This window comes from Equus caballus, chromosome 8, assembly GCF_041296265.1.
Source record: "Equus caballus isolate H_3958 breed thoroughbred chromosome 8, TB-T2T, whole genome shotgun sequence".
Taxonomy (NCBI): domain Eukaryota; kingdom Metazoa; phylum Chordata; class Mammalia; order Perissodactyla; family Equidae; genus Equus; species Equus caballus.
The window spans coordinates 41,440,368-41,455,291 of record NC_091691.1 but is presented as its reverse complement, the minus strand read 5'-3'; the positions used below and the strand labels follow the sequence as shown (position 1 = coordinate 41,455,291).

Below are 14,924 nucleotides of genomic sequence, written 5' to 3'. Positions count from 1 at the left end.
GAGTCTATACATGTAAAAATTAATAAAATAAAATAGTAACGAACAGTGTAGTCTCGCCTGGAGGGAGAATATCTTCCAAGGTTTCTTCCAGTACTACGAGCTCATGAATAGAAATGACAATGTTATGTAATGAATATTAAAATTTGTTTTCCTCTTTCCCCAAAAGAGGTTATTTGGATAGAGTCTCTTGCTGTGTAAATGTTTGCAAATGACTCAGAAAATATGAGTGGGGAATATTTAGTCAATCAGGTCATCTGATTGCCTAATCATCCTTTGGTGAATTGAAAAACAAATTACAATATCGATTAAATCTAGCTGATGAAAGAAAATGATCCAAATCACCATCTAATTCAATCTATTGTGGAAACAGCAAACGTCAGATTTCCATATTTACTAGTGTGTTATTTATATAATTATTTAACTATGCAAATGAATGTGATGACAGATATTTCATTGTTTTGAGAGTAAATGGAGCAGTGACTCAGGTCCAATAAAGAGGAGGGCAGCTACTTATACAACACAATACTGTAACTGGCCAGAGGCTCTGCTGGGCGCAAAGCAATGAGACACTGGGGTGGGAGTCTGAACACTGGGGACCAAGCCTCTACCCGAAGGTCATTAGCTAAGTGACCTTGGCAAGTCAATTCATCTCCAAAAATATGCATTTTCTTCATCTTAAAAATAAAAATAGCAATACCTGTCTCCTTTCTCACAGTAATGTTGAAGAAATAAATGAAAACCTGTGTATGAACGCGATTTTAAAACTTTCAGCTGTGATGTTAAACATAAGGCATTATAAATTAGGCACTCTGGAACTGGATTTACTCTTTGAGACCTCAAGGGTAAGCAGAATTCCATACAGCCATGTGAGCGTGGGCGATGATCTGGAGATCCAAGAACCCTGACATCTCATTCGAGGGCCTCAGAGTACTGTAATGGTTAATAGTTAACACGGTATTACAGTTTATAAAACACATCAATATCTGTAATTTCATGTATTATTTATTCCTATAAATAAAGGCACTTAATCAGGTACAAGAGGATATAAAGAATTGAGTGTTTTAAAATCAATATAAGTAGATTATTGGAAATAGAACTATGAGCCCACGAGGATAAAGAAAATACAAATGAGGTGAGCACCTCACACAATGCCTGGCACACAACATGGAACTAGGAAATGTTTTCAGGCGAACTGAATGAGAGGGTCACGTATCTTCATGAAATAAGACTTCAATGAGGATTTTGAAAATGCAGGTGGGTGTCCATGACATATTCAAACTATGTTGTCTGAAAGTTGAACAGGAAGATATTTTCATCCAACAGAACTCATCAAGTGACTAACTATCACGTCATTAAATCTGGTGCTGCAGACGCAGCAGCTTCTCGCCATCATGTCGAAATTAAATCACACAGAACTTCCTCCTTGTACCCATGGTTCTCTGATGGTCTGCTGAAAGACTGTATCTAACTAGAGTGTTAATTTATAATGCCTCATTAATGTAGCGTTTTACATTTCTCAAAGCATTTTCTCCTACACTTCCACATGTGATGGCTGAAAGCACACTGCAAAGCTGACAAGATGACAGGACAGCTCGCGAACACACACACTGCACTTTCTCCATTAGGAGGCACTGTGTGGCGAGCTGACGTTGGTTTGCCCTCGTCACTTCTACATCTCATCCTTGATCCCATCTTAGGATTTTAACCAGGCCTGGGAAACAGAACTTCCACTAACAACACCTGGTTACTGGGTTCAAAGAGACACACATCATCAGTGAAAAACACCCCTGTGGACTCCACTCTGCAGAGCTCCTACAACTGAGCACTGCTGAAAGAGACCAGGGAATGTCTGACCACTTTGCATATGAAGATTCACTAGATAGAGTGCTAGTACATATGCTACTATGGTTTAAAACACATTTACTGAGATCATATAAACATTGATTTTATTTTAAAAAAGATAACCAGGGGCTGGCCCAGTGGTGTAGTGGTTAAGCTCGTGCACTCTACTTCGGCGGCCTGGGGTTCACAGGTTTGGATCCTGGGCATGCACCTACACACTGCTCATCAAGCCATGCTGTGGCAGCGTCCCACACACAAAACAGAGGAAGACTGGCACAGATGTTAGCTCAGGGACAATCTTCCTCAAGCAAAAAGAGGAGGATTGGCAACAGATGTTAGCTCAGTGCCCATCTTCCTCACCAAAAAAAAAAAAAAAAAAAAAAGATAACCATTGAAAACTTCTTGGAACACAACAATATGACTTTTTATTTTAAAAAGTATCTACATGAAATACAGTCAGTCAGTGTTAGCTGCCATAAGATCCTAATACATACATACATGCACACACACATACACAGACTTATTCTAATAAAGTTAACGTTTCAAGAAGTTTTGAAATATCACATAACATTTTAAAGGACATAAACTAGGAGAGCATCGCACGATTGCAACCTACCTTTTGTGGCTACTCGGACACAGTCTATTTTGGTTTCCTGTGTCAAATAAAGAGGGGAAAAAAATCACTATTCATGTTTTATTTAAAACAAGTAAAGATATCTGCACTTTTATTTAAACTGATAAGGGAAGATGTCATTATTCCAGGTGTGGTGTTAATCTCACAATGATTACTCCTTGAACCACACTTAGATACATTTTCCGACTTCAGTGCTGGGGGTGGGGGCCGTTTCTGCAGCAGACGATGAGCTAGAAGCTAAACATAAAATCTCTCTGCCTGGTTGCCCACAGCCTCCTTCTCCAGACCCTCACTTGCTCCTGTGCAAACTACTGAAAAGAAGTCTGCAGCCCAGTCTTCCCCCTTTCCCTGGCAAAAGTCAAGTCAGCGATGACTTCGAGACCCTTGACCCTTGCTGTGGTATACCGTGGCGTCTGGAAAACTTGCCCTTCTTTCTGAGGAAACGTTAATATCTCATCAGAGTTCTGGATTGGTCTGAACAAGGAAAGGGAAAAAAATTCAGAAACGACTTGATAGTTTTATTTTGTTTCTGTCTCATCTTTCTTAAGCTGTTTTCTCTTAGAAAAAAAAAAAAGATACCTAATTTAGTCACAGCTTTGGGAAGCATAAAGTCTGTGGAACCAAAGAAATGGGACAGAATATGCGGAAAAGACAGATGTTGTGAATCTCACAAAATTTTAAATGAGCTGAATGTATGTGGTGTAGCTATACTATCTTCCCGTAAAATAGTAAGCTAAGCAGAATTACTAGCCAACTTTTGGTAATAAATGAAAATTGAAAACAAAAACAGTTGACAATATACTTTCCCTACCCAAACAAATATAAATATATTCCTTTCTTTCCATAAATTTCTCTAGATGAAAATAATTTTAAAAAGAGAAAAAAAACACATTTTTTCCAAGTAAAAATACAAAGAAGATGAATTTATTTCTTCTATCCTATTTAATCTGTGTTCACATTAATAACTCGCAATAGCCTAAGTAAGCAGCCATCTCTAAAACTTACCCCATTGGCTCTACTAGCAGCTTGGAAATAAATCCTGTAGCTCTTATGGGGGAGAAGGGGCGTGTTCCAGTATCCATTGTATGTCTTATTATCACCAATAGTAAAAGGCTGAGCAGCTTGGAGGCTGTTGGCTGGGAACTCGGCTGCAAAGTAGTACTGGGAGTTCAGTATCGAAGCATTCTGGAAGTGAATTGGCACTGGGTAGCACTTTAAGATTTCTGTTGTCTTTTTAGTTCTTCGAGGACGTTCTTCCTCGACAACTATTTGGTAGACACTAGGAAAAAAAGAGCATCATCAGTGATATTTTATGATAAGTGACCTGATCCTCTTTATCTTCAAATGCACGAATCCACAGGATATCCAAAATAAAGAATATACTGACTATAGTCAATAATAAGTGCTTAGTACATAATGGACAGGCATTCAACACTTGCTCAACGAAAGAGAGGGGAGTGCTCAATGTTCTTTCACAGTACTTCTCACCCCAAAGAATATCATTTATTGAGGGAAACAAAATTCAGCATAATTTTTAAAAATTTATATAACAATCTCTGTTTATATGAGCAGGACACTAAAATAATGTTTTTCTCACATGTAAGTGAAGGTGAGTTTGTAGATAATTCACTCATTTTACCTAATAAATGAAATTATGTTAACTGTAAGTTTGTTAAAAAAGGCAACGTATTATTTCCTTCAATGACATCTGTATGAATGCATGTCAAGTTGTAACAAGTCACAAAACACCATGTGAAATGATTCATGTTAACTAAGATTTAACTTCTCATATTTTCTTATACTCCTTTGTCCTTCACAATATTCAATCAGTGGGAAGAGATGACATAAGAAAAGCAGAGAAAAGGAATTGGAATTTCAAAAGCCAAGGCCTTGGAGTTACAAGGGGTTTCTAAGAGTAAATCATGAACGGGGCTACCTGAATTATACATGAGGCTAAGACGGGAATGAGCATCCTCCAAAGATGCCTGCAAGGATCCAGGTCCCCACGGAGGAGTGGATATCCCAGCACCTACCCACCTTTCCCTTCCCACCCCTTCCGATGTCTTTGAATTTTGAAGTAACCTTAGAAGAAGGGGAGACACTTTGAAGGGATGGACATTTTCTAATTAAGATATATACATGTACTAGAATGATAAACATTTGTGCAGTTTTGTCAGGGGGAAAAAAGTTTCTAATGCTGAGAAAAACTAACTCACAACAGCTTTGAAAAACTGAATCTAGATTAGATTGAAAATCCTTCTGGAAAGGAGATGTATCTTTTGCCCACTGTATCAGAAAAGTGCCATGACTCCCCGGAATAATGCTGTAATCCTACAGTTGCTCAGTATGGGTACTCATTAATGCTGAGGAAAAAGAACAGAAGAGAGGTGCCGCCCACCCCCACTTACCCCGGGAAGGCCTGGAGAGGGCCCTCCCTCTTTGGGCTCTTGTCCATATGAACACTAAATTGCCACTCGGTGTGAAATCACCATTTCTGGTAGTACAACCACTTAGCACATTCTATTACAGTCATGCAACACAGCCACTGTTCAGTTTGTGATTCTGCCTAAATAAAAATCAATTGTCGTAGAACATCAAGATGATTGCTCAGTGGACAGGCAGTCTAGCAGGTTTACAGCGATTTCTGAGCAGGGATGTAAACTTAAAAAAAAAAAAACAGAAAAGAAATACGACTCTTACTTCCTAACATAGAGACTTTCTATTGGTCACGTGAGATGCTCCACCAACTCCACTGGTAGAATCCTCACTGCATGATGGATCCAACATGAAAAGAAGTATTTAGGAAGAATCTTCCTATAGAGAGGACAAGGAAGAGGTGAAGGGGACTTTAATTTCTTACCCCCTTCTCCCTAACTTCTTACATCTACAGTCAGATGTGGCCATTTAAAAATATATCTACATATTCTTTGACACTTCTCCCATCAAGAATGGAGTTGGCTGGGGCCGGCCACGTGGCCAAGTGGTTAAGTTCATGCACTCTGCTATGGTGGCCCAGGGTTTCTCTGTTTCGGATCCTGGGTGCGGACATGGCACGGCTCATCAGGCCACGTTGAGGCAGCGTCCCATGTACCACAACTGGAAAGACCCACAACTATAATATACATCTATATACTGGGGGGATTTGGGGAGAAAAGAAAAAGATTGGCAACAGTTGTTAGCTCAGGGGCCAATCTTAAAAAAAAAAAGAATGGGGTTGGCCAACTTTAATGACTTGCATGCGATCAACAGAATCTAATAGAGGGACACTGTGTAACTCCCAAGGCTTAGGTAAGAGAAGGCCATATATCTTCTGCTTGGTTCCCCAGGGAAGCTAGTTCTGGAGAAGAAGCTAGCCACCATGTAAGTGACCCTGAACCTGCCATGCTGGAGAGGCCATGTTCAGGTGCTCTGCTCCACAGTCCTTAAGAGCTCCCAGCCAATAGTCAGCATCCCTGACAGGCATGTGTGTGAGCCCTCTTGGAAGGTCACACAGCTGAGCCTTCAGATGACAGCACCTTTGAGAGTCCCCAAGCAGGAACTGCCCAGCCAAAGCCTTTGCTGACCCATAAAATCACAGCAAAATAGAAAGGTTGTTTTAAGCTGCTCAAGTTTAAGTAATTGGATATGCAGCAAATATTAACCATGATATCAGCTCATAGAATAGCAACAGTAAAGGGTTAAGGTCAAAGTAGCACAACCACAGGTGACAGCTGACCCATGAAGAAGTTTAGCCCAGGATGCCATTAAATACAAACAGCAGTGAGACGGTGTGACTGTTTCCTTGAAATGCCTTTTGTAGGGGTGGGGGACAGTGGCATACGCCTTGATCTAGGCTCTAATTCGAATTCTGCTAACAACCGAGGTTTTAAATTAATTCCTTTGGGTCTTATATTTTTCCTGTGAGTCAGATAAATCTCTAAGGTGCATTTTATATTTTTTATTCAGAATTTTTATTCATCATACAAGAACTCTCAAAAATGGATAAATCAAAGGAATAATGAATAACTGCGCAAAGGGATTCTCCATTAAATAAAATAATTTTTAACATTGCCTTCTTTCTATCAGTCAGCTTTTCAAATTTATTTGCTATATGACATGATTTTCAAAATATTACTTTAAAAACAGCCTCTGGGAAACCCGTATACTAGACAAAAATGAACATATGTATGAAGAAAAAATGATTTGCAGAAATTATTCCATACAGGAAGTGCTAGGCCAGGTGGCTTACACATGTAGGTTTAATTTTCCCATTTTACTGATGAGAAAACAGGTTCAGAGGTGAAGCGCTCATTCTGTCTGGGGCACACAGCTAATTAAGTAGCAGATGTGGTCTCGTGACCAGCAGACAAGAGAGTTCTAGCATTTCCTGTTGAAAAGTCCTGGTTAAGGCACTCATGTGAAACGTCTGCCCCATGGGCATCTTCACTTGCTCACGCAAACGCAACTTACCCAAAAACCAGTCCCCAGTCTACTTTCCATCATCAATTTATTTTGAGTAGTGTGTAGATTCTTTCTGATTTATCACATCAAGGGAGCTACAGATGGTAACTATACTTTTGACCTGAATTCCTTCTCCCACCTGTATATGTGTCATTAATGATTTCCAGGGAGGACACTCTCCTGGATTCCACAGTGATGCCACCACCTGATTGGTGTCCTCTCACACTCCTGATGCCTCCCAGGAACCTCGTCACCAGTGGCACCGAGGACAGTGATCACTCATTCTCAACCCGGAGGGAGCTTCCACTACATGAAGATTAGCACAGCCACGCCTGGACTTCCCAAGTCCAAGATCTTGAGTTCTCCTACCACAAACATCTCCTCCTCCATTCCTTCACCCTGGCCTGGACTTGCCTTTGTTATCTGAATGCTATTTTCACCAACTGAAATCTTTTGTCACTCTCAGCAGATGACCCTACCTCAAAAAAAAAACTGAGACCTTCTTATGAACTCTCTCTCAGGGGCTTACACGCTGTTCCTTCATTTTGGCATAGTCTTGCTCTGCTCCAAACTCACAAAAACATGCTTTCTGTAAAGCCTTACAGTCATTTGTGTCCTCCTATCAGTATTGCTAAAAGTCTTGTAAGTTCCTAGAGGAGGGCAGCTATGATTTAGTCATTTCTGTATCTCATGATGCTTAGAATGAAGGAGGCCATGAAGGACATATTTTTGAAAGCATAATATAGTCCAGAAATAATTTCTATTTATATACGTTACATGTAGTAATAGGGAGGAAATACACTGGTGTTCACAGATATGCCTCGCTTTAGTAAAATTTAATACTAAGTTTATGTTGTATTCATTTCCTGAATACTTAAAGCTAATAGAGGAGGAAATTTCCAAGAAAAAGGTTTGTGATAAGAGGCTGCTGGTCAGACTGCAAGTTTATCCTGGATAACCCACAGTTAGGTAATGAACCCTGAGAGAATCAGGGTTGCATCTCTGTGCTCTCCACCTCCTCTCCCCACCATCTCTCACTTCCCACCTGTCTTTTCCCCAACGTTACCAGTATGCGTGTTGTGGTGTGTGTGTGTTTACTCTTTATTAACTCAACAAATACTTTTTTTTTTTTAATTTTTTATTTTTCCTTTTTCTCCCCAAAGCCCCCCGGTACATAGTTGTATATTCTTCGTTGTGAGTCCATCTAGTTGTGGCATGTGGGATGCTGCCTCAGCGTGGTTTGATGAGCAGTGCCATGTTCATGCCCAGTATTCGAACCAACGAAACACTGGGTCACCTACAGCGGAGCGGGCAAACTTAACCACTCAGCCACGGGGCCAGCCCCCTCAACAAATACTTTTTGAGTGCCTACTATGTGCCAGGCACTGCCCAACTTTAACAATACAATATTTGACATTCCCTAATGACGGAAAATTTTGTTTTGTAATTTAAATACCATCTAAGTGAATATGGATGAAAAAATTAATTTTCCAAACAGCAATTTTATGAGGATTAGATGAAAATTCGAGAGTTAAGTGATCATTCAGTGGGCCTCCATTTTAGCTAGCTGGTATGTTATATGATACACTCTACTCCAGATATATTACTTTTTAAATGGCTACCATCTACTCATCTTCAGATATATTAAAGGAAGAACTAAGTTGACTAGAGCAATTTCGAACCCAAAATGTCTTTTCAGCCTTACTCCACAAGACAAATTAGATTTGCAAGCATTCAGACCTCAAATCTATTTTCTCTTTAATAATTTAAGCACTGAAAGGTCAAGCAGCTCTTTTCTATTCCCCTTTATCAAAGTCCAAGTGCTAATGAAAAATAGCTAAATCCTGCCTGCTGCCCACTTGCCACACATTGCTGTCTCCCTGATGGAAATTAACACATTATTGGCACGTAGCTCAACAGTACTTCGACAGAACTTTATGAAGGATATGTTTCTTATTTGTACAAATAGCATTTCACTAATGAATTTTATAAAATCTTTCCAACCACAATTTTAATCTCAAACGTGGCTTTGAAAATCTCACTGTTTGAATGGTTTTTCTAAAAAGATGATTGAAAAAGCAAACTCTCAAGGACAGAAAGCCAAGCAGAAGCTTCTAGCTTAGTAAGCCGAGTTAAAACTCTACTATCCTCTCAATGTATTACTCATGCTCTCTGTTTATCAAAGCTGCACCTCTCCTAGCCTTGTTCCACCACTATTCTGGAATTTAAACTAATATAGAATCTTCCTACGGCTTTTGTAATATGACAGCATAATCCATAGTGAAAATGACCCTGCCAAAAATGTGACATCACTATATCATAAGTTTCTCATGGAATAAAATTTAATTTAAAGTTTAATTTATGCTAGACTTTTCTACAACAAAACTCTAAGACTTTTACAAGGAGAATAAGAAATCTGCATTTATATAGAATAGCAGATAAAGTATTTCTTAGAAAAGAACATCTGAACATCTTTCATGCACTCTGTTAAACTTGAAAGTTCAAATGTGGTCTTTCTGGTCTTTTCTAACTTTGAAGATTGTGAGGGGAAGCCCAGATTTAAACTGACTTTAAAATTTCTGACCTAATTCATTTCAAGATTAAACCCTTAGTTGTAAGTCCATTTTCCTTATCTACTTATTCTATTTCTTATCAGCATAAAATATTGGAGGGTTATCCAACTGGATAACAGAATGGGGCGCAGGGAGGCAGGGAGAGAGGGAGAGAAGTAATGATCCCTTTCAGTGTTGCTTTTGCTCCTCCCTACAGTAGGCACTTCTGATCATCTTGAGGACGTAGAATAGTGTTCATTTCATGGTGTCTAATAGTGGCTTTTACCTTGATTTGCAATTTTTGGTAAAAACCATCTACTCTATGTTTAAAAGAAGAATAGAGACTAATATTAATATCTTCCTGAGGATAATTTTTTTGGGGAGGGTGAGAGGAAATGAAAGTGTAAGTTATATGCAGAACATGTAAAATAAATGCATAATTAAGGTTTATTGCCACACAACAACACAGAATCTATTTTCTTCCTGTTCTTTGTTCAGTCATATCCTTTTCCTAAAACTGTCAGCATTTACTAAAATGACACCCTAGTAATCCAAACAACCTGGTACAAGCGAACTAAGTTTTAGAAGTACTGTCACCAGTTTAAAATTAGAAAGGAAAAGGTCAGTTCAAAACGTTGAATATGTTTGTTATCATGACTCGGATGCCTTAGGGTCCCTCACGTAACACTGGTGCTGAGAGGGCTGACCTAACAGTCCTGTTCAGGAAATCACAAATGAGGACTAGAATCAGTTTGACACAGAGAGCGGGCACTGGATAACACGTGGCACAGCATAAGTAGGTCTGTGGAGCTGAATATTCCATGTTAACAACTTTAATTTCCCTTTGTCCTGCTCTAATCTAGTAATATTGGCCACAAATTGCTGTGGAACATTTGTGGGACACTACAAATATATTTCACGTTCCTCTCTCACAAGCACGGCTGAACGTGCAGTCCGATGCCCTGCCCTCTGCTAGTTAGTGATAAAATCTGAGATAATAAAATATTAATTACAGCTGAAAGATTGGGTGAGCAATAGGGACTAAAATACAGGCCCACATTGTGAACAAAGGGCAGGAAGGAAAATTCTTCAGTTATGGAGGTTGGGATGTTAAAAGAACAACTAGAAAATTAGACTCAGGCTGAGAAGCGCTGTAAAAGGCCACCTGTTATTAATCTTCACAAGAGGCGCCAAATTTCCAGTAAATTAGTCCTAGATGGAACATCTTCAAGAGTGATTTCTCCCCCTTTTAACAAGTGAAGATATTTCCTTTGCATATTTTATTTCACTTAAGTTTATCATAATTTAATCATTGCAATTTCCTAATAAACATATGACTATAAAAATTATAATTCAAGTTCAGCTACTATTATTAAAGCATGTGCTCTTAAACAGTTCCAGTAATTTGAATAAAAATAGAAATCAAATACTATCAAAGCCACACTAAATGTCTTTACTCTTGTATGTTAGTGTTATATTCAATTTACAATCTCTCAGCCCCTAACATTAGCAGTGCCACAGGCCGGGTGAGACAAACACGAGCGCTGCCGTCAGAGAGGCAGGGGCTACAGGGGCCGCCGAGACAGAACGGACTGGAGCCGCCATACCGTAGACACCTGGCTCCCGCTGTGCACTACATCATCGACTGATCACTAAGGTCCTTTCAAGCTCGAACGTTTCATAACTCCTGGTACAAGATCAGACGAGTCTGACATCAACAGATGAGAAAAAATTATTTCATTCATGTTTCCTCTGTCCTTCCTTTCCACAATATTGATCACATACCAGGCCCTGTGCCGGGCAGGACAAGAATAAAAACAGCAATTGGGCACACACTGTCCCTGTCCTCGAGAAGCCCAGACTAAGGGTGTTAGAGACAGGTCACTCAAACAAAGAACTCCCGTGACAAGGATCTGATAAGGGTTTGTACAAAGGGTAACAAGGCGGCCCAGGGGAGGGGTGTCAACATCCACATCAAAATCCCTTGTAGCAGCTACTTCACTGAGGACATCTGGCCCAGAGCTAGTACCCAACCATTCCTACCGCCAGTAACCCCAAAGACTGCCCCTGCACTGCCCACAGCCACCAGCTCTTCCCCCAAAGTAAAAATAAAGCGACAGCAACAAACAAAAAAGCGAAAGTCTTTAGAGTCCCAGTGCAGGCTCCATTCACTCCAACCACTAGTGCAAACAAAACCCCACTGCAGTCCCCACAAGTTTCCATCAGACTCACTAAAAGCTGCTTGCAAGAACCCATGGAGACCCTTTATCAATAGTGCTGAAGACTGAAGGTAATGGGCCGGCCCCAGGTCAGATTCCTGCCAAAGTCCCGACCTAATACACAAGAGCCCCCCGAATTACCCCAATAGTAATCCCAAGAGTGGCAGGGTTTCCTCACTCTATTTCCACACCGCCCGGCTCCCGGCAGAACCACAATGTAGGGCATGACAAAGCAGGGTTAGTTGTCTTGACCCCAGGGCCACCCACGATGCCTGACGTAAGGAACGGGAGCGGAGGTCTCTCTGCTCTTTAGGGTGCACGGGGGACAGAGCCCCCAAGCATGCCTAGGCTTGATCTTTGTTCCCTCCTGCCTCTCTCCACACCACTGACACACAAATTTGGAACTACCCTTTCTACCTTCTATAGTCACTCCTCAGGTTACAACATCCATAATTTCTTAATTTAAGTATTTCATTCAATATCCATTTTAATCATTAAAGTCAAATCTGAATATTACACATGCATTTTGTTGCTTTTCTGAGGGAGGTGGTGGTGGTGACAGATTTGGCACTGAGAGCCATTTCGGGCCCTCCTGTCCCTGGGCCGCCTCTCTGCCCTGCCTTCTCCAGGGAAGGCCCGGCCGGCACTCCCTGAGGACGAGGGCCTGTGCTCGCTGGCGCACCTGCCCCAGAGGCCCTGGCCATAAGACTGGAGCTCTGACCTCACACACAGAATCCGTTAGTGGAGATTATGCTGAAGAAAAGAAAACTTGGATAATAGGGGAAGAAAAGCTATGCAGTATATTTTCATGCACAAAAGCAAGTTTGAAGTAGAGTTTGAGGGAAAGTTAAATTAAGTTTCATTGTATAAAAGCTCAAATACATCTACTCTATTATTATTATCTTCCCCTGCCATTTTTAAAGCTTCTTTTCAAGGGTTCTTGAAGAACAAACTTCGTTTTCAAAATGAATTTTCAAAGAGATGACTGACATTGTCATCCTAGAAGCAACATTAATAAAAATGATCTTTGTTCCTGGCAGTAAAGGAATCCAGAGTATTATTTTTTAATACAATAAAATTTGCCTAAAATCAGGTGGGGGAAGGGTGGTGGTGGTGGTGGTACTAAGGGATCTAACACCTGCTGTTAACACATGGTGTAGCAATTCAGCCATAATGAGTAAGAAAAAAAGAAGCCAACATAGTAATATAAAAACTGAAGTTTTACCATTGGATGACATTTTGATCTTTGTGATTATGTGTACACCCCAAAGAAAAAAGGAAAAATTTTAGGTTGGAAGTCAGATATTTAGAGCTCCTTTCCTTAAACAATTTTAGCAAAGGACAGACCCTTTTCAAAGGGTTCAAGAACTAGGACAAAAGAACATTTAGCCCAAAAGGCTTAAGATGCTCCTGCAGTTTATGTTTCTTCAATAAATAAGAGGGAACAATTTAAAAGTTATTTATAAGCATTTCAAAAGAGCTGGTATTTTCTTTCTTGATTCTCTTGAGACTATTAAAAAGGGTGAAACAAACTCTAATAACAAACTAACATAATAAGAACCCAAGAATACAATCCCATTTACAATCACAACAAAAAGAATAAAATATCTAGGAATAAATTTAACCAAGGAGGTGAAAGACCTATACTATAAACTGAAAGAAATAGATAACGACAGAAAGAAATGGAAAGATATTCCATGCACAAGGATTGGAAGAATAAACATAGTTAAAATGTTCATGCTACCTAAAGCAATCTAAAGATTCAACACAATCCCAATCAGAATCCCAATGATGGGGCTGGCGCTGTGGCCAACTGGTTAAGTTCGTGCACTCTGCTGCAGGCGGCCCAGTGTTTCTTTGGTTTGAATCCTGGGCGCGGACATGGCACTGCTCATCAAGCCACACTGAGGCAGCATCCCACATGCACAACTAGAAGGACCCACAACGAAGAATATACAACTGTGTACCGGGGGGCTTTGGGGAGGAAAAAAAGGAAAATAATAAAATCTTTAAAAAAAAAAAAAAGAATCCCAATGACATTCTTCACAGAAATAGAACAAAGAGTCCTAAAATTCATATGGAGCAACAAGAGACCCCAAATAGCCAAAGCAATCCTCAGAAACAAGAACAAAGCTGGTGGCATCACAATCCCTGACTTCAAAATATATTACAAAGCTATAGTAATCAAAACGGCATGGTACTGGTACAAGAACAGACACACAGATCAATGGAACAGAACTGAAAGCCCAGAAATAAAACCACACATCTATGGATAGCTAATCTTCAACAGAGGAGCCAAGAGCATACAATAGGCAAAGGAAAGCCTCTTCAATAAACGGTGCTGGGAAAACTGGAGAGCCACACGCAAAAGAATGAAAGTAGATCTTTATCTTTCCCCATGCACAAAAATAGACTCAAAATGGATCAAAGACTTGAAGTTAAGACCTGAAACCATAAAACTTCTGGAAGATAATATAGGCAGCACGCTCTTTGACATCAGACTTAAAAGCATCTTTTCGAATACCATTTCTTCTCAGACAAAGAAAACAAAAGAAAAAATAAACAAGTGGGACTTCATCACACTAAAGAGCTTCTGGAAGGCAAAGGAAACCAAGATCAAAATAAAAAAACAACCCACTAACTGGGAGAAAATATTTGCAAATCATATATCCGATAAGGGGTTAATCTCCATATATAAAAGAACGCACACAAATGAACTACAAAAAAATAAACCAACCCAATCAAAAAATGGGCAGACGATATGAACAGATATTTTTCCAAAGAAGATATACAGATGGCCAACATGGACATGAAAAGATGCTCAATATCACTAATCATCAGGGAAATGCAAGTCAAAACTACACTTAGATATCATCTTACGCCCATTAGAATCACTATAATTACCAAGACAAAAAACAAAAATGTGGGCCAGCCCTGTGGCTGAGTGGTTGCGCTCGAGTGATGCTCTTCAGCAGCCAGGGGTTTCGAGGTTCTGATCCTGGGCGTGGACATGGTGCCGCTCTATGGGCCGCGTTGGCGCGGTGCCCCACATACTACAACTAGAAGGACCCACAACTAAAATATACAACTATGTACTGTGGGGATTTAGGGGGAAAAAGCAAACCCCTCGCCCCCCCAAAATGTTGGAGAGATTGTGGAGAAAAGGGAAACCTTATCCACTGCTGGTGGGAATGCTAACTGGTGCAGCCACTGTTGAAAATAGTATGGAGATTTCTC

The 14,924-nt window shown here is 40.1% G+C and overlaps 1 protein-coding gene across 8 annotated transcripts in view; it reads right to left on the bottom strand.

Moving 5' to 3' along the window:
• PTPRM (protein tyrosine phosphatase receptor type M) overlaps nt 1-14,924 on the bottom strand; it is a 770,187-nt gene that overhangs the window by 244,924 nt on the left and 510,339 nt on the right. For all 8 annotated transcript variants that reach the window (XM_023648190.2, XM_023648193.2, XM_023648191.2 and 5 more), the window contains exons 12-13: nt 3,482-3,755; nt 2,459-2,495 (exon numbers count right to left, since the gene is read on the bottom strand). In XM_023648190.2, coding sequence (XP_023503958.2) covers nt 2,459-2,495; nt 3,482-3,755 — 311 coding nt within the window. The remainder of the gene's footprint in view (nt 1-2,458; nt 2,496-3,481; nt 3,756-14,924) is intronic.